This window comes from Castor canadensis, chromosome 12 (assembly GCF_047511655.1).
Source record: "Castor canadensis chromosome 12, mCasCan1.hap1v2, whole genome shotgun sequence".
In the NCBI taxonomy this organism is placed as follows: domain Eukaryota; kingdom Metazoa; phylum Chordata; class Mammalia; order Rodentia; family Castoridae; genus Castor; species Castor canadensis.
The window spans coordinates 1,107,789-1,130,129 of record NC_133397.1 but is presented as its reverse complement, the minus strand read 5'-3'; the positions used below and the strand labels follow the sequence as shown (position 1 = coordinate 1,130,129).

The window sequence follows — 22,341 nt, the reverse complement described above, 5'->3', positions numbered from 1 at the left end:
ACAAGCAAGAAACAAGACAACTGAAGTCTTCTCTGCTGTTTCCAATGTCTTCCCCACCCCTGGCCTCTGCCAGGGCATATGAAAACCACATGCTCCCCATGGCCCTTCTGGTCATCTAGTGATGACAGTATGCACAGTGCAGCCTGGCCATGTTCACTCCACAGTGAATGTTTTTAGCTCCTACCCTGGCCGTAGTAGGGGGGTGGGCATACAGACATCAGCCCTGGCGTTTGGAGCAAGTCAGATGTGACAATAGACAGGAAGTAATGCTGGAAAGGGAGTAGGAACAAACTCCTGGAGTGATTTATGGAGATGTGGGGGCGGGGGGGCAGGAATGTTGAACTGAGCTGGGGCTTAAAAGTTCAGTAGGATTTTGCCAGACAAAAAGTCAAAATCACTTGGTGTCTGGTGGATGGGGAACAGAGCAGGGCCAGAGGACCTCTAACAAGACTGAACTGGAGGGACCGGAGGTGCCTGCACAGATAAATGGCAGGGCCACAGGAGAGGAAGGAGAGGGAAGAGCCAGAGGCACACAGAGTGGTGTGAATGGAGTCAACAGGACTTGGTAAGCACTTAAATGTAGGGTGGGCGCCCCCCCGCGGTGAGCATAGATTCTAGGTGGTGATTATGAGAGAGTGGTTTGGGGGAACAGTAGCTGTTTTGCGGAACAGGATGTTTGGGGTTTCTGACATGAGAACCCTGAAATTCTCATGGAACACAGAGGAGAGGTCTAGAAGGTACATGGAGCCCAGGAGTACGCAATGCGGAGACTGGCTTCACAGATGGTGGACCTTCCAAACACATCTGTTAGAGCCCCAGCCTGGTAACAATAGGAGCACAGGGGGCTGCAGGTCAGAGTACACCTGGCATGTTAGTTTTCATTGCTGTGACAAAGTGCCTGAGCACAAAACATGGGGAAGGAAAGGTTTATTTTGCCTCACAGTTTAAGTCCATCATGGAGGGGAGGGCTTGAGTGCAGAGCAACTCTCATCATGGCGGCCAGAAAACAGGCTGGTGGAAGTCTTTGTGCTCTCCCTTTGTTCCCGTCTGGATCCTGGCCTTGGGGTGGTGACACCCACATTCAGACTGGGCCTTTCCCCCATAGTTAATCATCTCAGGAACTCCTTAAACACATATTGAGTGTGCTTTACCAGTCTCCCAATTGAGGCAACTACCACACCTGAATTTCACTTCTGATTCTGACAGTTTCTGGCCTCGACTTCCTTATCTGTCTGATGGAGAGAATGGACCCTTGTGAGGCTGTAGAGAATATGCCATCGTTCAGCTTACAAGCATTTTAATTTAAACTCGTGTTTCCCTTCTTCCCAGGTCTTCTGCAGTCTCTATGCAAATGGACCTGTGGCGAGCCCAGGATTTCATTCTGTTAGTTCCACAAGGAGGACGCCAAGGACCATGGAACTCCCATCTGGTGTCGTGGTTCTCCAAATGCTTCGTACAAATATCTATTTGCCTAACAGTGAGACGGCAGGTGGTGGGAGCCCCAGGGAGCGCACCATCCAGACTTCTAATTCTGTGGCATAAAAGTGCGCCAAGGGGCCCGGCCTCAGTTTCTCCAGTAGGAAAGAGGAAATAAAAAGTAAGCGATCGTACGTGGGAGTGGAAGTGGCAGGCAGAAAGAGCGGGAAAACGCACTTGAAACAGTTCCCAGAACACACTAGACACTAAAAGTGTAAAACAGTACTGTCGCCAACAACAAAGCCCTCATTGTTCGCAAGGACCCCAGCTGAGAGAGGTGGACTACCTTAGCTGAGGCTACCCCAGGTCCTGAAAGCAGAATCTGGGATTCAAGCCTGATCCCAAATCTCTCCTTTGCACCGCGGGCGCCCCTACTGTGGCATCTGCATCCAGAGCACAGCCCGTACGGTGCTGGCCTCTGCGGGGAGGGGATGCAGCTGCCCAACGCCATGGCCCCGGGTCCCCGCCCTCCGCCAGGCAGAGGGCGCTGGGAGGAGCCGTGCGCATGTGCACAGCTGGCGCCCCCCGCCCCCCGCGCACAGCTGGGACGTGGGCCGCGGCCGGGCAGGCTCAGTCGGGAGCCGGCGGTGGACGCGCCGGGGCCTCCGCGGTCGCTCAGAGCGTGCTACGCCCGTCCGCGCCGTCGGTCATGGCCGCGCGCTCCGCGGACCCCACGCGCCGCTGCCTGTTGGCTCTGGTGCTGTGCTGCGCCTGGGGGGCACAGGCGGTGGTCGCCACCAAGTCGGGCGCCGGCTGTCCGAGTCGCTGTCTGTGCTTCCGCACCACCGTGCGCTGCATGCATCTGCTGCTCGAGGCCGTGCCCGCCGTGGCGCCGCAGACCTCCATCCTGTGAGTGCGGCCCGGGGACGCTGGGGTCCGGGGACCGTGGGCTTCGTGGGGATCAAGGGGCGCGGGGAGCCTGGGGACGGGGTGCAGGCAGATCGTAGGTCCGCACAAGTGGGAGATCGGGAGGTGGATGCGGGGCGCGCCGGGCCTTTGTCGCCAGGGGCGGACCCGAGCGCGGAGCGCGCGGCCTCGGGAGCCGCCTTTGTTCGGAATCGGGATCCCCCGCCCGCCTGGGAAATAGTTGGGAGCTGCCAGGGACAGCCCCGCTTCTCTCCCAGCCCGGTCTCCTTCTGTTTCGAGTTTGCTCCCCTTTCTCCCTAGCCCAGTCCCCCATCCGGCGCCTCTCCTCCGCAAGCGCGGGCCGTCGGCCCCGCTGCCCCTCCTCCGCCCCCTTCCTCCTCCTCCTCCCGTCTCCGCCTCGCCCTCTCCCGGTTCCCGGCTCCCGAAGCGCGCGGCTCACCCCCACCCCTGCGCAGGGAACGCCGAGCCTCAGTTTCCGCTGCGGCCGCACCACCAGCCCCAAAAGTCCCCGCATCGCTCGGGGCGGAGAGCCTTCTGTGCGTGGAGGGTCGGGGTGACTCCGCGGGGCGCAGCTCTTGTTTGGGGCTTTTCCTGCAACGGGAGCGAGCCCCACGGCCGAGATCTCAGAGCCGGCTGGCGTCCCTCCTTCGTCGCCAGTCCCGGCTGGCTGAGTTCGCAGATGTGCCAAACTTCCCGGATACTTCGTGGCGGAGTTGATACAATGTATCGCGCATTCCACCCGCCCCTCCGCAGGCCCCTGAAACCCAAGCAGGACCTGCGCGCCGCAGTCCCAGGGATCCTGTGCCGCCAGAGTTCGCTGCAGGGCTCGGTGTGCTCTGATGAGGCATGGATCGGAAAAGCTGGAAGCCTGTGAGGGCAGGCATATGTTTTAGTCGCCAACTCTAATTCATCTCATCGTCCTTCAGCTGCCCTTCTGCATGCCAAAAATAGTTTTCACTTTTCTTGGCCGGGCTGGAGGATGTTTGGCACCTCGAAGAGCCTGCAAAAGTTGTAGAAATTTGAGTGAACTATTTAGGAAGTGGGCGGTCAGCCTTCTTACCTCTAAAACAAAGTACACACATGGCCCACCTCTCCTAATGGACAGTACAGGCGGCTTTGTGGACATGGCGGGTGGGAGATGTGCAGCCCGGGCCAGGTATCTAGGTCCTGTAAAGCAACAGTGCAGGGTGAGGTTTCTCCAAATACAGATAGTTTAATTCTTTAGTGAGTCAGTGGGAAAAACTTGGACCCTGAAGCCATTTTTCACATCTGGACCAACCCTAGTGCTTGCACTGTGTTTTACTCCCAATTCTGAATTGCTCTTTGAAAAGATCAGTATTTTTAAAATGAATGTTGTAGCACAGAAGTGGGGTCCTCCCTCTTGTTTTTCATGGTGGGGTTGTCTAACAGAGCCAAGAGTGACATCATACTCCACACTTGGAAGACTTCCTGAAAGGGCATCTGCCGAAATTTACCTGGAAGTTTGGAAATTTAAGAAATGCTTTGAATTGACAACACTTGGGGGCCATGAATCTGTGAGGCAAGCAGAGAAGATGCAAAGTTGGTCAGATCCTGTAGATCCTGGGGTGAAGTGAAGGAGCAGTGGCCAGCGAGCCTAGGCAGGGGACTGAGCCTCTCCCAGCCCAACTGTGGAGCTGTGGGTAGAGCACAGGATCCAGTGTGGGCCCTGAGCGCTAGCAGCTGACCAGGTCAGCATGTGCCTTTCCTTGGATGAACAGGTGTGTGTAGCTGTGTGGACACAGGGCACAGGTGGTAGTGATGGGGTGCTAGGTCTTGTGAAAGAAGGAGGAGACAGTTTGTTGGGGGAAGTAAGGGATGAGGGAAGAGGAGCCCCATTCTGTATCTGGGGCCCAGGCTGGTTTGAGTGAGGCTGCTTGCTGGGACAGTCCCCTGTAGAAACACTCTGCTGTTTGTCACCCTCTGTGTCATCTCTCTGTTCTCATGCATATGCTGTTATTTTTGATTTGTAAGAAACTATTTGAGAGGCTGGGGATATAACTCACTGGTAGGCTACTTGCCTAGCATGAGTGAGGGCCAGAGTTCAACTTCCTAGCTCTGTAATAACAATAATAATAATAATAATAATAATAAATAATAAAGCCTATTTGGTAGAAATGGGAACAGGCCCTAAAGTCAGTGGGGCTAGTCCATTGTCACATTGTCCCCTTACTTTCTTTATTATTATTACTCTTATTATTATTATCATATTATTGTACTGGAGATACATTGTGACATTTGCAAAAGTGCTTACAATATATCTTGGTTAAGTTCCTCCACCCCAATTTTAAAATTTTATTTTATTTAAGAATTTTTTCTACCCACAGCTCTTAGAATAGTTTCAATAAGCCTCATTTTCCGTATTCATATATGAATATATAATATTTCCATCATATTTACTGTTCTGCATCCTTTCCTTATATCTTCCCTCCCCTTACTTTCAAGACCACACCTGCACCTGTCTTCAAGATTGAAAGAGAACAACTGGAAAATATGAGAACCCCCCCCCCACAATCCCACACCTGCTATGTTTTGCCATACTGGGGCTTGAACTCAGGGCCTACACCTTGAGCCACTCCACCAGCCCTTTTATGTGAAGGTTTTTTTTGAGATAGGGTCTTTCGAACTTTTTGCCTTGGCTGGTTTCAAACCAGGACCTCCTCATCTTTGCCTTCTGAGTAGCTACGATTATAGGCATGAACCACAAAATCAGATTTTGATTTGCAGTTTGGGGGTTCAAAAAATAATGGTCTAAGACCACCATGATTCAGTTTGGACTGGCCTTGAACTCCATCCAGCAGAAAGTGTGAAGAATAAGAAGTGCCCTGCACTATTACCCTTCTTGGGGCTCTGCAGACTCTCCTCTTTGCAGTATATCAGTGCAGCCCAGAGGGCTGGCAGAAATGCTCCACTCAACCCTGGTCTCTCAAAGAAAGCAACATTTAAACCAGCAGTGAGGGTCCTATTGGCAGTGGGCCCCTGTCCTTGCCCTGCTCCTTCCCCATCCTTCTCTCTTCCCTCCATGGACATCCACCTGCGTTCCAGGTCACTGCAGAGCCATGGGGTTACCATACACTGAGTCAGTGCCTCTGGGACCCTGGTGCTGGAGGGGTCTGAGGAGGACAGGGGGTGAGGAATGGCTCAGGGACCTTGCACCAGCCCCAGAACAGGCAGAGCCAGCCTTCCTGGCCACTGTCAGTCTGCCAGACAGCTGTTCCTTATTCTTTAGTTTTATGATCCCCTGTGTGCTGGGCCTGTGCTCTAGATCAACCAGTCAAAAAGGACTGATTCCAGTGCTCAAGGGGTACCGAGTCCTGGAGAGTGAGGAGGGCTTCCCAGGTGTGCGCAAGGTTGTGTAGGACAGGTAGCCACCTGGGTGTGAGCTCTGGACACCCACCTTCACTGGTGTGAAATACCCCAATGCTGCTGTCTTGTGGGTCCCACCAGCCTGTGGGGCCTCTGCAAGGACCATGACCCACAGGTGGAGAAATGGGTCTTTGGGTCTGTTGACCATCTTCCGTTCTCCTGTGGCAACATGTCCCCTGCCAGAATCACAGCTGCCTGCGACTTGGCATCCGCCACGGCCAGTGGGGAAGACACTAGCTTCCCATCCCATCATCACATAGGACAGACTTGTCCTTCCCGTGAACTGGGGAGAGTGGGTTTGGGCTGGAGGTTGGGGCCTGCCTGCGAACACTCTGCCATGCTCTCCTCTCCTGGTCCCTCCTGTGTGTGTTCTCTCACAGGAGGTGTCCTTCCTGACCATGTCTTCTGGAGGCCTGGCTCCTGGGAATGGCTGCTGTCCTCCTTAGGGTGGTCAATGGGTGGCCTCTTCCCTTATGGCCAGAATAGCCGTCTTCAGTTTGAGTCTTTGTCTTGCATAAAACAAATTTTTACTTCCTTTTTGTATTCACTGTTAGGAGGAAGCCACAGACTTTGTTTATAGCAGCTCCAATACATTTGAAAGTACCTCAGGAACATTTCAAAGGTATTTGGACTTTGATATATATCTTCATAAGAGGGGGATGGACCCAGTATTTTCTCCCACCATCCACTGTTCTACTGAGGCCTGGAGGTGGCCGTGTTCACTAGGAGAGCCCCTAGTGTGCTGGTCAGAAGAGGAGGCCCACGAGTTTCCAGTCTGTGTTTGGAGGGGCCTATTTCCAGGTGTGTTGGGACAACTCTGGGAAGTTGGGTTCTCATCCAGGGAGGGCTCTGAGCTGGAAATCAACTGTGGCTCTGAGAACTCATGCTCGCATGCCTGTGTGCCTCTTGTGAGGAAGCCAGGGCTGTATCACTGTCCTGTAGTGCTTAAAACTCATCTCCCCATCTGTGGTCTGTGTTTTCATACGTCAGGGAAGTTGTGGTGAAGACAATTTGTCAGTCTGTGTGACCCCAAGACCAGGGCAGCTCCAACTTGAAGTCTGGCTTGGTCTACCCAGAGCTTCCCATGTGCCACTCAGCTTCCTTTTCTGTTGGTCAGCTGGTTTCCCAGGTCCTGCCAGAGAACCAGGCAGGAGTGCCTCGCAGGGGCTTTGGAAAATACAGCCTCTGCAGTTCTCTTGTCTGGGCGCTTGTCCAGAAGGCGTCCTGCTCTTGCTCATCTGTAGGTCTGTAGCCTGTGCAGATGTCTGGAGGGTGGATGAAGTCTGTGTTCCCCAACATTCGGCCAGAGGCTAGGAGGGCTGGTGGCCTGGGGGAGGAACTCAGGGGCTGTTATCAGAAGAGATGGATACTGGGCGGCTGGGACAAGAACTGCTTTCTGTGATTAGAGGTGCACCCATGCAAAGGGAGACAGCAGAGACAAAATTCCAGTCTGTAGAGCTTATCTGATTAGCTGTGAAACTCAGTGAAAGTTGGAGGATCCACAGCCCCTGTGCTGATTCTCATAACTTAATTATGTCCTTTTGATTGGAGAAATAAGCTTTTGCATTTAACAGTGTCAAGGTGAATCTAAAATAGATTCAACTAGACGAAGGTAAGCTGAGGTCCACCACAGAGCTCGGTGGCCAGACTTGGGGCTGATGTCTGGACATTTCTTAGGAATCAGGAGATCGTCCCCCTGTCCTCTGTAGAAGACCTGGAGCGGTCTCTGCAGGCTGCTGGTCTTCAGTGCCCTGCTGTGAGGTTTCTTATATTTCATGATATCCAGGTCAAACAGTTATTTTAACAGGGACAGGCAGTGTCATGTACTTTTGGGGAACGGAAGAAAATGGTTGACTTAAAAGTACCATTTTTGGTGAATTCAGTTTAAAAGCAGTGAAATTTTACTGTGATGCTTAAATAGTTAAACCTTTTCTTGTCTTCATGCATCTCTGTGTGGGTCAGGAGCAACCAGGATCAGGACCTGGCTGTTAGTTGTTGATCTCCTCCAGCTGCTGTCCTGCCACCTGCTCAAACTCGGCAGGGTACGTCAGTGGGTGGAAGATGCTGCTTTACTGCTTAAAAATAAACCATGCACGATCGATCATCTGGGTGCCTTATATTTTGTTCGGGTGTTTATTTAGAAAACTAAGACCCTCATGTCTTTCCCCCACTTGGTTTCTCCTCACCTGCGAAAGTCCACAAACAGAATAGGTAAAGCTCAGACTGGTAGAGTGACCACTCCTGTGATACGTAGTTGAAACTGGACCAGAAATGTAAGTGGGCCGGGGCTGCAATGTTCGTGAGTTAAACCTTGCCTTCCTCTTTTCATGGCATAGATACAGGATCAGTGTTACTTTGTTAAGTGGCTTTCCTGACTCTGGAAACTGTTGCCTTTCTCTGATCCTGCTTATCAACAGCTCTCCCAGGGCAGAGAAGCCTGACCTCTAAATGGGTAGACTCTGCCCTGAGGTTCTGCTTAGGATTTACTTCAGATTCTTAACTTTGGTTTGTTCCAGATCTGATTGTGTACAGTTCATCAGCTCTTGGAAGGCAGGGGTCTGGTCCTGCTCTTATCTGGGTGCCCAGCCCAGTGGAAGCTCAACCCCAGGGCCTGGCTTTTCTCCACCCACTCTGCTAAACTCCCAGCCCTGCAGCCCAGGGAGACTGACTGGAGCCCACAGGATCATCCCTCTTTTGTTCATCTGTAGAAGCTTAACCAAGGATTGGTCCCTTGTTTGACCTTTGCCCAGGTGAATTTTCACCTAGGGGGGTGGAAGAAGCCTTATCAAGACACAACTGTCATTTAAAACTGTGCACACTGGAAGTTTTGTTCTGGGTCTGTTCCCTGTGACACTTTCCCTACATCATCCCCTTCCCCAGGCTTCCTGATCCCTCCTGAGTCCTGAGTGTGCCCTCCTGCCAGCGTGGAGACTGCATCTCTGCTCTCCATGAGCATTGTCTTTGACTCGTGTAATTTTGGCGCCTGCGGGTGGGTGGTGGTCACAGAGTGAGCTGAGAAGCATCCCTACTTGGTCAGGTGTTGGACGAGGGTGTGGAGGTGGTCTCATTTCTTCCTTAAGAAGTGTTTGGTACAGTTTCCCAGTGAGCCACCTGGTCTTGGAGTTGTCATTATGGAAGGATTTTGAACTGCAGTTTCTGTTTTCTCCATTAAACGAAGGCTTCCTTAGGGTGCTAGTGTTTGAGAGAGCTCAGGAAGACCAAGGCTTCTACTTCTTGTAAGTTGTTGAATTTATCATCGTGAAGTTGCTCCTTCCATTCCTTTATTACCATTTTATTATCTGAAGAATCTGCAGTCACATTAGCTCTCTGATTCCTGCAAGTAGAAATTTGTTTCTTGTTTTTTTTTTTTACCCCATATTCAACCTATCTAAAGGATATCACTTTTATTGATTTTTGAAAACCAACTTTTATATTCAGAGTTTTTTGTTTTTCTGCTTTGAGTTTTTTTGATCTTTGCTCTGATCTTTATTTCCTTGCCATTATTTGGGATTTCATTTGCCTCTTACTTCATTAAGGTGGAAATTGAGGCCATTGCTGTGGGCTGTTTGTTTTCTGACACAGATGTTTAGTGCAGTAATTACGTTTTCATTTTCGTTATGCTCAACAACTTTCTACTTTCTTGGTTTTTTCATTGACCAATGGGTTATTTGGAAATGTGCTAGTTAGTTTCTGAATATTTGAAGATTTTTCAGAGCTCTTTCTAATTTAATTCCATCGTAGTATAAATTATAAGCTTAAATCTTTTGAGTTTACTGAGCCTTGTTTCCTGGGTTAGAATTGGACTTGTTGGAAATGTTCCTTGTGCACCTATGAAGACGTATTCTGTCACTGTTCTGAAATGTCAGCTCGGTCAAGTTGCCTGACGGTGTTGTCCAAACCTTCCTGACTTCTTACTTGTTCCCATTATTGAGATAAGTGTTGGCATCTCTGAATCTCTGATGACTGTTCTGAATTTGCCTCTTTCTTTTGAGGTCTTATTAGTTTTCCCTGGTATGTTGCAGCTGTGTTATTAGGAGTGTAAAGATTTGGGATTCCCATGTGCTCTTTTTTTTTGTAGTATAGGAGGTTGAGCTCTGCCTTACACTTGCTACACAGGTACTCTACCACTTAAACCACAACTCCAGCCCTCCCATGGCCTCTTTTTTTTTTTTTTTTTTTCTGATGGCACTGGGGTTTGAACTCAGGGCTTCATGCTTGCTATGCAGACCCTGTATTGCTTAAGGTACTCTATCAGCCCCTTTTTGTGTTGTATATTTTCCAGATAGGGTCTCTATCCCGCATCTCGAAAACTATTTGCCCAGGCCTGGCTTTAAACCATGGTCCTCCTGATCTCTGCCTCCTATGTAGCTAGGATTACAGGTGTGAGCCACCAGCTCCCAGCTTCCCATGACCTGTTGGGCTCCTTTGTGACTGTGGAACATCTTTATTCTTGGTCATGCTGTTTGTTCTGAAATCTCGTTTGTCTGATAGGAGTATCATTGCTCCAACCTTTTGTTTTGGTTAGTGTAAACATCATATGTGTTTGTCCTTTTTTTTTCGTGGGAGTGGAGTTTGAACTCAGGGCTTCACACTTGCAAAGCAGATGCTCTACCACTTAAGGCACTTCATGGGTGAGGACAGTTTCTTTATTTTTTATTAATTTAATTATAACTGTTGTTATTTTTTGGCTGTACTAGAGCTTGAACTCAGGTCCCCATGCTTGCTAGACTGGCCCTCTACCACTTGAGCTACACTGCCGGTCTCCTTACTTATTTAATTAATTTTTGGGGTGTTTTTTCTTTTTTGTTGTAGAGGATCAAACCCAGAGCATGCTAGGCAAGTGCTCTACCCTAGCTACATCTACCCTCTTATTTTTAACTTGTGTCTTTTTATTCAAAGTGCATTCCTTGCAGGCAGCATATAGGTGTGTCTTGCCTCTTCATCCAATTGGATAACCTCTGCCTTTGCAATGGTACATTTATTTACTCTTTTTGGGGGGGGGCATGTACTGGGGTTTGAACTCAGGGCTTCATGCTTGCTATACAAGCACTGTACCATTCGAGCAACTCTGCCAGCCCTCATTGGTATATTTAGGGCATTTACATTTAATGTGATAATGGGGAAGGCTAGAAAATAGAAAAAAAGTGACATAGGACTCCTCAGACCAGAGTAACGTGTTCTGGGCACATTTCATGCTAAAGTCCTCATCCCAGCCTAAGGCTCTCCTGTGCTGCTGTAAGTTGTAAGACAAGCCTTGGGGTGATTCCGCTAGATAAAGACGTGAATATTGATCACACCCCATATGATTAAAACACCTAAGAGCTGGCTTAAGTGCATGTGCAGAGTAACTGTCAATCACCTTGGCCATCCGACCCACAGGTTATCATTGGTTTTCAATGCCTTGTGACAGAGAGCCACTCTCTGCTCCCTGCTTCCATCCCACCTAGCTCACCAGGCCCACCAGGCCCAGTGGCACCAGCATTGCTTTTGTAATGCCTTCCCCTAACTTTTAATAAACTGTCACCAACCTTCCTCCATCTACTTGTGCTGTCTTGTCTGGATGCTGGACACAAAGATCTGATCAGAGATCCCCTAATTATGAGTTATAGAATTGGGTTTAAGTACCTCGTCTTGTTACTTGTCCATCTGCTCTTTGCTCTTTGCTGTCTTCTTTTGAATTAAATGCATTTGAAATGATTATTCCATTTTAGGTATATTGTTAACTTAGATTTATAGTATATATTTATATTTGATTACAGAATTTATTTACTTATGAATTTATTTAACTTTACAGTGCTACAAATGGAACCCAGGGCTTCACTCATGCTAGGCAAGTACTCTGTCACAGAGTACCTTAGTGTGAACATTAGCACCTCTCCCCCCTCTTTCCTCCCTCCCTCCCTCCCTCCTTCCCTCTGTCCCTCCTTCCTTCCTTCCTCCCTCCCTCCTTCCTTCCTTCCTTCCTTCCCTTTCTTTTTTGCCTCTCCTCCCATCTCCTCCCCTCTTCCTCTCCTCTTCCTCCTCCTCCTCCTTCTTCTACTTCTCTCTCTCTCTCTCTCTCTCTCTCTCTCATGCTGGGGATCAAATCCAGGGCCTTTCACACTCTACTACCCTCAATCCACAGCTTATCTTTAAGTTAAACTATTGAGCATGGAGCATAAGAACCTTACAGCAGTGCACTTCCGTTTCTCCCTAGCCTGACTTTTGCCATGTTGTGGTCATGTATTTTAGATGCATCACAAACACCACACCATATTTTTATTATTTTGCTTGAACAATTTATCTTCTTACAAGATGTAAATGAGCAGAAAACCTCCTCCAATCTTTCTGGTGTTCTTCATTTGTTTGTGCAGAAATGCATTTCCTTCCTTTTGTAAAGAACTCTGACATTTGTGTGTGTGTGTGTGTGTGTGAAACTGGGGTTTATAATTGGCCTTGCACTTGCTGGGCAAGCAGTCTAATACTTGGGTCACGCCTTTAGCCCTTTAACGTTTCTTACAGTGCAGATGTGCTGGTGATGGATTCTTCTAGCTTTTGCATGTCTAAAAGATTTTTACTTTTGTGTTTGAATGATACTTAGCTGGGAATAGATGCTAGGCTGGCGGTTTTTTCTGTCACTGCTTTAGAAATGTTGCTCCACTCACTGCCTTGTCACTTTGCTGTCACCCTTGTCTCTGTTTCTGACTGGTTTTACGATTTGTTCTCATCACTGGTCTTAAGCAATTTGTAATGTGTAAAATTCTAATCAAATTTTGAAAACTTGGGGGTGCTAGTTCTTCAGGCATGTTTTTGCCCCCACCACTGTGTCCTCTCCCTCAAAGGCTCCAGTTAACAAGAAGGAAGGTCACAGCTCACTCGTACTTTTTTCTCTGTGTTTCATTCTGAGTAATTTCTGCTTTTAGCTCTTCACAATAATAGGTCTTTTTCTGAAGTGCCTGTTTGGCGTTAATCCCATGTACTTTTCACCTCTGGAAGATTTGGGTCTTTGAGACAGATGTTCTATATTTCCTCAATATTTTGAACCTGTGGCAGATAATTTTAATAACCATTTTTATGTCATTTGCTGACCCTCATATCTGGGTCTGTTTGGGGTTGGTGTTGATGGAATGATTTCATCTTTGTGCCTGACTTTGTGAAATCTCCTTTTGGGGAACACTGAGTATTTTTTGAGCTTTTTTCTGGGATGCAGTTAAGTCATGTGGGAACAGCTTGGCTCTTCCAGGTCTTGCTTTTAAGATTTGTCAGGCAGGGCTGGAACACAACTCCTTTTTACACTCATCCCCAGCAACTGACTCAGGTGAGCCCCTCCCAAACACCTAACCAGCACCCCAAGAGTCTTGTGACTTTCAAGGTGAGGGGTGGAGCAGGCACCATTCACTCCTGGCCCAGTGTGAGTATTGGGCTTGCTGGGCAGTCCTCGCCATGTCTGCACACACGTGCAGCCCTCTGCAGCTCCTTGGATCTGGCTTCTGTCAGGTGTTTGGTGTCTTACCTCCTGCACTCTGCCCTGCAAGTCTCCCCCTGCTCCCAGCGTCACCTCCTGTCTTAGGCACTGAAATACACCTCTCCATTTTTGGCTGGTATACAATGTCTTGAAAAGAGTTGCTTCATAGAGTGTCAGTTTTTTCATTGTTTCAGACTGGAGAGGAAGTCCTGCATGTTATTCCATCTTGTTTGAAAGCCCAAGTCCCTGTTCACTTTGTAAAAATTGTCTTTCAACCTTCTTTAAATTCTTATGCAAAAGGTGTGGTAAAGTAAATAACAATCAGAATAAAATGCTAAATTCACATTCTCAAGTTGAGATTTTTGAAAAATTTTGGAGTGACTCTACCCTGGTGTTTTCCATGTGTCTTCGGAATGTCCTGTGTCCAGAAACTCGGCCTGAGTGCTGGGATGAGTAGCGGAGGTCCCCATGGATTGGATCACGAGGGTCACCTAATGCAGGTGCTCTCAGCTGGGCAGCTCTGTCTTGGGGGTTCTGTTTGAAGCCGAGCGTAGTTCCGGCATGGCCTGTGGCCTCTGCTTATTGTGGCTTGAGCTGGCTGGCACATACTGTCTGTTAACTACAAAAGTGGTGTGGAATAGTGGTCACCAATGGAAGTGTTTGCCATCTGGCTCTTTTAGGTCATGTTTTCTCTAACGACTGAAGGGTCTCAGCTCTGTGCATCCTGAAACTCTGCCATTGTCTGTTCCTGGTCTCAAGCCTGTCATAGAAGGTGGGAAAGGAGAGTGGCCATGGGGACAGCTTGCCGTGCTTAGCTGCTGAGGTGACCTTTCTTTGCTGCTCATGTTGAGTTGCTGAACACTGGTCACATTCCCCTGTCTAGATGAAGCACACTGAGTACCTGGCCAGGGATAAAGGGACTTGCGGCCTCTTGTCTGCCTCTGCTGGATGTGGGCAGTGCAGTTACTGCACAGTAAACTCTGTCCTCCCTTCCGACCCCACCTCACTTGCCCTTCACTGGTGGTTTGCCCCTTTGCGGGGTGCTGCCATTTGCATGCATGGCTGGGCTCCGAGCTCTTGCCCTTCCTCCGAGAGGTCTACCAGATGTCCATGATGTAAATGTTCCTTTGTTCCCATGTGCTGTGTTTGTAGTGACTTAAGCTACTCCTCCAGCCCAAGCTCCGATGTGGGAGGCAGCAAATGCTACCATACAGAAACATAGTCTGAAACCCGTCCATTTCACAAGGACGTGCCCTGTTTACTATTTGGGGATTATAGGCAGCTCCTTGTGGAATTACAGGCTGCCCTGTGTGGTTGTCTGCATAAGGGCGGAGTGGTCTCGGTGACGGCAACCTGTGGACCACAGCCTGATCTCTACAAGCCAGTTGTCTAATGCGAGACTTTTCTCAAGGGCTGAGATGGATGTGGGCTCCACATAATGGCTGTCCTGGGTAATTGTAGAAGGCATGGGTGATGCGGTAAAGGGCTGGAAGGGGAAGCCGGAGGAACCCTTATCCTCAAGTCAGATCAGTAGAATCTCGGGACAGGGAATCAGCTTTACTTTGGGACAGTTTTCGTCTAGGGTATAATCATGCACATTGTGACCCCTGTGTGCCAGGGTGTGATGTGTGCCTGCGGCCTGGCGTATTCCTACCCTCTGGCTGCAAGGCTCCCAGTTCTTCCTGTTTCCCTCCTAAATCCAAAGTTGTATGTAGATTTGTGAGACCTCCGGAAATTTGCCCCACTGCCTTCTTCCCTAGGTTTTCCCAACTGTTCAACGTTGTTTGCCTCTCGTGGGGTTGGGGTCAGGTCAGATGCACAAGCATGTCAAATTAGCCCTTCCAGCTGTAGGCAAAGGCTGAGCCACTATTTTTCTACCAGCTCTAAGCTAAGGAGCTAGGGAACCTGCCCTCTTACCCACTTACTGCACTGTTCTGTTTATTTTTCTTTCAAAACATGGAAAAACTTTTTTATTTGCAAGTTATGCATGTTCCTGTTAGAAAATTTGAAAGTAGGTAAATGAAACAAAACAAATGACTCGCATTATATCATTAGACAAAACTGTTCATTTGTTGTTCATTTCCCTGTAATGCACACTTAAACAAAAATTTGTAATATGTGCACAGCTTTATATAAACTTTGGCATGTCTGTCATGTATTTGTTTTCAAAATTTGGGTCATGATATATGTCCTGCAATATAATGTTCTCTGTATGTTTTAAAATCTGGTAACAAGCTGAGTGAAGTGGGACACATCTATAATCCCAGCTACTCAGGAGGCAGAGAGCAGGAGGATTGCGGTTCGAACCCAGCCCAGGCTAAAAGCTAATGAGACCCTATCTCAATGGCTATGTGAGAAGCATAAACAGGTGGCTCGTGGTCCAGGCCAGCCCAGGCACAAATGAAAGATCCTGTTATAAAGATAATTAAAACAAAAAGGGGTGGTGATACAGCACCTTCCTGACAAGAGCAAGGGCTTGAGTTCAAACCTCAGTACTGCCAAAAAAAAAAAAAAAAAAAGTCCAGCGACACACTTATTCCACCGTGTGTCTATTCAGAAGTTAGAGTGTGGCACCATCTTGTTCTGCTGGGTTTTTTGCTTGTTTGTTTATTTGTTTTTGTTTTTGGCGCTGGAGGGTTGGGGATTGAACTCAGGACTTGACACATGCTAGGCAAGTGCTCTGCCTCTGAACCACACCCACAGTGACCATTATTAATGGACACAGCATTTATTTGTTTGGAATTGCCAAATTTATTTAAGCATATTCTCATTACAGGCTATTTGTTTTCATTTTTCTGCTACTTTAAACAATACTTTTGAAATATCACTGAGTGCATTTTTGTTTCTGTCTGGTTTTTTTGGGGGGGCGTGTTTTTATAATTTTCTACTTGGTTTTGGTCCACAGCAAGGTTGACATCTGATGTGATTCCTTGCTGTTTCATTCTTCCACATGGTTTTACTGAGATCTCCTGCCCCTGGCAGCTGAGTGCTGACCTCTCTTGTACTTCAGAACTAGCACAGCACGTGCTAGTTTCAGGTGAGCATGAAACCCAGCGCAGGTGAGGTGCAAGAGGACAGTAGGCTGCGCTGTGCAGACATGAGCCCGAGTTCTTGCCGGGCACCTGCATTCTGACTGTTTCAGTGTGCTTTCTCTCCCAGTGCTTTGATTTTTAGGATTTCCTGAGACTAAACCAATCGAGGGTGTGCACCTCTTGCTAAAATTATTTGCAAGTCCTTCTGGATCCAGACACTTCCCATTTGTGGCTGTTTCTTGTTTGGTCTCTGCTTCTGCTGGACCAGTGGTCACATCAGGGTTTTGAGAACTTGCCAGATTGGGCAGCTTCACACCCTCTCCCAGTGCTGTGTGGCTGGTTTTCGCTATTCATGGATGGTGTTCTAGGACCCTATAAATAAGCAAGTGCTGAGCTGTGGCTGTACTCAGGGGTGGGGTATAGGTGAGATTCCTGCAAATCTGGTTGCAGAATTTCCATCAACCAAGCCAGAGATGATCTTGTTTCTTGTGTATTTCTGTTTGAAGAGGCAGAATGTAGATCCATTGACATTGAACTTGTGGCTAACAGCACCCTGTCTGATGTACCTGTTTTCTCTGGGAGGCACATTGTGTCTGACAGGGCTTAGAAACTCAGGGCAGCTCTTTAGCATTGTTCTTGGGGGTGTTTTAAACAGCAAAGTCACCAGTCAGAAGCACAAAAGTATCAAAACCATGTGCTAAATTGGCCTCAAAACAGACCCATTTGCAGTGGGATCTGTTTTGCTGAAACAGAAAAGGCGGAATTTCAACTGGAAACATTGTGTCTGGTGACCCAGATTTTTTCATCATTTCTGCTCCTGTCCACAAGAGATGCAGGAGTTCTCCAAACACTGACCGTGGGTAGCAAACATGTCCAGTTCCCAGGAATGGAATCTGCAAGTGGAGAGGATGGAGTCTCCCCAGCTTCCAGAAAGGGACATTGCCCCTGGTGGGGGGGGGGTCACTGCCCGGCAAGGGCAAGTCCTTCTGGTTTGCAGCCACCTCACAGGCCCATGTGTTCCTGTGAAACAACCTGGGCTTCTGCTTCAGTGCTTCTTAGTTAAGAGAAGGACAATTCTGTGCAGATTAACACGACATTTAGACTCCCTCCCTATTCATGGGAGAACAATTTGGGCCTTTGAGGGTACATCAATTTCAATATTGGTAAATTTAATTACTTTCTTTTTGCTAGGGTTTCAACTCAGAGCCTCATGCTTTTGACAGGCGCGTTACCACTTGAACCATGCTCCAGCTCTATCCTTTTGTTTTAATTACTCTTTTACAAGTTCACAAAGAACCTGCAATGTGCAGGAGCCGTGCAAGAGGTGCTGGGGGGCAAATGAGCTAGATTACTCTTGGGGTCTGAGATGTCATGGTTTGGGGACGGAATACAGACAGTGCTGGAGCCCTCGCTGCATGGAGTGGAGGGGAGTTTGGTGAGGGAGGCATGGCGACCCGTTCTCAGGGTCTGTCTGCCTCAGGCTCCGGAAGAGCATATGAGGGTGGTGGTGTTTCCCTGGGAGAGCAGACTCTGGGCGCGAGGGGCACCACCATCCTCTCCTTTCTTCATGAGCTGACAATAATGGAAGCAGAGACTTGTAATGCAAACAGGAAATGACCCCAAAGTACAGTTTTCAGCGCTTGTTAGATTGGCTGTCCTCTCTACCAGATGTTTAAGAAACATCTAATTTTTCCTTTTGAGGATGGGATATGGGAATGCGCCATGATTGTGGGTGTCCTTCCCTATTTTTAGAAACAATTGTCCTCTTCTGAAATGCCCCACCAGTGCAGAGCTAATGGTAGTCGCTCACCAAGAAGAAAGGGCAGCTAAGGTGGGAACTAGACGGCTGACCTGGGTAGAGAGAAAATTTGTGTTAGCAATGATTGGAGCTGCTAGGTTAATGTCTTCTCTTTCCACAGTGTGAAAGATAGAACTATCAGCTCTCAGGCAGGGAGGTTTCTTCACTCAGAGACCTGTCATTGTGGAGAAACATGGCTCTTAGATAAAATATGGGACCATCTGTGTTTCTCCCAGAAAGGGTTGCAGTTTATCTGAAACTCTTGTCACTGAAGTTATGGCCATCCTCCTAGTCACAGCCTGGCTTCCTTCAGGGAACAAGATTAGGCTGTTGCTTCCTGGAGTGAAGCAAATGTTTGCAAAAAATCTATAACCAGAGGAGCTGCACTTTCAACTTTTAAAAATAGCAATTAAAATAGATGCAGTTAGTCATCATTGCTACTTCTCCAGACATGTGGGATGTTTGCATTGGCATGGCAACAAGTAGATAAACATTAACTTGGAACATTGTTTTCTTGTGTTTTTTTCATTGTGTAATTTTCTTAAGTCGGTGCTTGTGTCACCTCATCCATCCACCCACCCATCCACCCACCCATCCATCCATCCATCCATCCACCCACCCATCCACCCATCCATCCACCCATCCATCCATCATCCATCCATCCATCTGCTCATCCATCCATCCATTTACCCATACTTCCCCTATTTATCCACTGATCCATCCACTCATCTACCCATCCGTCCATCCATCCATCCATCCACCCATCCATCCACCCACCCATCCATCCGTCCATCCATCCATCCATCCATCCACTCACCCTTCCACTTATCCATCCATTCATTTACCCATACTTCCCCTATTTATCCACTCATCCATCCACTCATCTACCCATCTGTCCATCCATCCATCTATCCATCATCCATCCTCTTTCTAGCCACACATCTGCCCACCCACACATCCACTCATCTTTCCATCCAGTCATTATTCATCCATCCATCCATCCATCCATCCACCTGGATTGCTAAAATCCTTCTTAAGTGCTGGGCACCGGAGCATGCAGCCCCTCTACTCAGGTGCTCACTGGCCATGAGGGGCCGTGGACAGTGTGCTGAGGCGCACCTGTATCGCGGTAGTGCATGGCAGCAGTCTGCTCCTTGTGTCAGCCTTGTCCCTGCTCCTCCTTACATCTTTATGGTGTGAGAATGGGGCTGGTCCCATTCTTGGTTTAGGGAGGAGATAGCTGCAGGAGGATTCCCCACTAGTAAGCCCACACCTTTTCTCTCCTGAGCTCAGAATGTTCAAGTTTGAAAATCTGACTTCTTGTTATTCTTTTTGGTCAGAGATCCCCTCTTTGCTGTGAGGTTCCCCAAAGTTCTATGTCTAGGAACCCCCCCTACCCCCTCCACCATTCTCTTAGGAAAATGATTATTTTCCCAGTCTTCCAGAGGCCACCCCTGGCCAGCATTGGGTAAACCTCCCTGTGCTGCCTTTGGGCATCACAGGTGCTCACTGGGAAGGGCTGTGTGCCCCTGAACTCTGATCCCTGGGACAGAGTGGCTCAAGGCTGAGGTTGGGGTGTGGAGTATGCTGGGGAAAATGAGGAGGTCCCTGAGAACACCTTTGAGGGGCCACTTTGGCTAGGGATTCTCTTTGTTCTCTTTACAAGGTTTTATTTCACCACCTCTCTACAGGGAGCACCTCCTGGGGTGGTTGGCTCCCACACCGGCAGCCTCCTGTGGTGTTTCTTGTTGAAGTCTCTTCTTTACTGCTTTGCAGGGGCTGTAGCTCAGTGGTTGAGTGTTGGCCTAGCATGCATGAAGCTCTGGGTTCAATCTCCAGGACTGCAAAACAGAAGCAAGAACAAAACCTTAGCAGATGCACCTTAGCAGAGCATCAGTGGCTCATGCCTGTAATCCCTGCTACTGGGGGTGCTGAGGTCAGGAGAACTGAGGTTTGAGGCCAGAGTGGCCAAATGGTTCGTGAGACTGTGTCTTGAAAATACCTAATACAAAACAGACTAGCAGAGTGAGTCAGGTGGTAAATAAAGTGCCTGCCTGGCAAGTGTGAGGCCATAAGTTCAAACCCCAGTACCATCAAAAAAAACCGTAGTGAGCTTGGGCTGCATTTCTTCTCTTCCTAAGCAAGTTCTGGGTGTGCAGGAAGCCCCCCCGGTTGAATAGTCAGGGTCTTTCTGTGGTACAAATAGTTGTTGATTCTATCTTAAGATCCATTTTGTCTGCGGAGGTAATTAAAACACTTGGCTTGAGTTCAGGTTTTTGGAAAAGCCACAAGCAAAAACCAGTGTTCCAAGGGAGCTTGGAGTCGCCTCCTTGGGTGTGGTGCCCTGGGCCTTCCTCATGCCCTGTGGCCAAGCCCTGGATGGGCGCCCAGCGGGATAACAGGATTTATCTGTTTGTTTGGCTGAAGTCAGAGAGCAGGACAGCCTCAGTTAACCTGGTCAGTTGTTTAAGTCATAGCCTTGTGACGTGAGGCCACTTCTCAGCAGCTGCCCCTGTCCCACCTTCTAAAGAGGAGGTCATTCCTCAGCCCTGCTGCCAGCCTACCATGACAGGGAGTTTAATGTGTCAGCTTGACTCCGCCATGGCTCTCAGACATGTAGTCAGATATTCTTGATGTTTCCAGGAAGGTGTTTTTCAGATGAGGTTAACATTTAAATCAGTAGACTTAGGATAAAGCAGATTGCCTCCATAACATGGGGGGGCCTCATCCAATTAGTTGAGTCCCCTGTCCACTCCCCCATCCCCCCTATAGCATCTTGTGAACTATTTGCCTGGGCTGGTTTAGGATCCTCTTGATGTTTGCTTCCTGAGTAGCTAGGGTTGCTTGCGTGAGCCACCAGTGCTTGGCTTCCATTCAAGTTCTTTGTGGAACAGAGGTAGGCCTCTCCTGAGCAGGAGGGAGTTCTGCTAGCTGCAGGCCTGTGGACTGGAACTGCAAACACTGCTGGTCCTGCCCGCCACCCTGCAGAGTTTGACTTGTGGAGCCTCCACTGTATTGTGAACTGTTTCTTAAATGATGTCCTCACTTGCTCTTTGTTTGTCTGTCTTCCTCTGTCTGTCTTTTTGTCTCTCACTGTGTGTCTCTGTGTCTGTCTCTTGCTCTTCGTTCCCCTTGTGTCTCTGTCTCTCTGTCTTATCGCTTTCTCTCTGTCTCTGCTCCTGTCTCTGTCTCTCTCCCCTTTCCTCTCATTCTCCACTTCTATATCCGCACACGTCCTGTTGGTTTTGTTTCTCTGGGGCCCCTGGCTAGCAGTGTCTGTCATGTGTCACACAACCCTGGTCTTCCCATGTCACAGCTGGTTGGTCTGGGTGGACCCTGTGCTTATGGCTATGCTTAGCATGAGTGGACACTGTGTCCTGGGAACTTGAACCAGGAAATATTAAGGAGTGAGCAGCCAGCCTTGAGGCTGAGGCCTGGAGCTGTGACTGTGGAGTCTAGAGGGGACATTAGAGCCCAGTCAGGGCACAGGAGCTCATGGGAGCTCAGGAGACTGGTCAGCAGAGAGAGGAGGATGGTGCTGGGGTGGGACTTCTGAAGAGACTCTGGAGGAGGAGCTAGGCTGCGGTCATCTCCGTCCCCATTCAGATCCAAGACTAGTGCAGTTTTTATTCCTTGAACTTAAAATAGGCTAGATGCATACTTGATCTAAAAAGAAAGGAAAAAAAGCCCCACTCCTGTTCTTGTTATGTAAGCATGGACATTCACGTAAGATGGATTTAGGGCTGGTTGGGGTGACTCACGCCTATAATCTCAGCTACTTGGGAAGTGAAGAGCAGGAGCGCTCAACCAACAAACCAGACAGTGGTGTCTGTGATCCCAGCTAGGCAAAGGCCATAGGTAGGAAGATCCAGGTCTGAGGCCAGTCTTGGGCAAAACCCTAAAATCTTACCTGAAAAATAAGCAAAGCAAATGAGGCAGGGGAGAGCACCTGTAGCGATCGGAAAGCCCTGAGCTCAAACCCAGTGCCACAAAAAAACCTGAAAAAATCACATTAAGAAATGATTTGCAATCCTGCATCCATAAGCCTTGGGGCAGAAAAACTTTGTCTTTTCCCTGTGCGTCTGTTTGCTTGGTTATTTACTGTGTTCTACTTACTTGTCACAAGAAGACAACCTGTGCAACCGTGTTCTCCCTCCCTCTCCCTGGACTGTCTGCTTTGTTTCTCTGCATCTGTGTGTTTCTGTGCGTGTTCCTGTGTTCTCGGCACATTTTGTGTGCCCATCTGTGTGTGCGTGTTCCTGTGTTTGCCTTTCTTTGTGCGTGTGCTCCTGTGTGCGTGTTCCTCTGTGTGTGCATTTATGTCAGTGCTGAGTCTCGGG

General features: G+C 48.6%; 1 protein-coding gene across 2 annotated transcripts in view; it reads left to right on the top strand.

The window, feature by feature from the left end:
• The first annotated feature begins 2,032 nt into the window (after positions 1 to 2,032).
• Positions 2,033 to 22,341, top strand: part of Pxdn (peroxidasin) — an 82,886-nt gene continuing 62,577 nt past the window's right edge. For both annotated transcript variants that reach the window (XM_020183270.2, XM_020183269.2), the window contains exon 1: positions 2,033 to 2,325. In XM_020183270.2, coding sequence (XP_020038859.1) covers positions 2,126 to 2,325 — 200 coding nt within the window. In that variant the 5' untranslated portion in view covers positions 2,033 to 2,125. The remainder of the gene's footprint in view (positions 2,326 to 22,341) is intronic.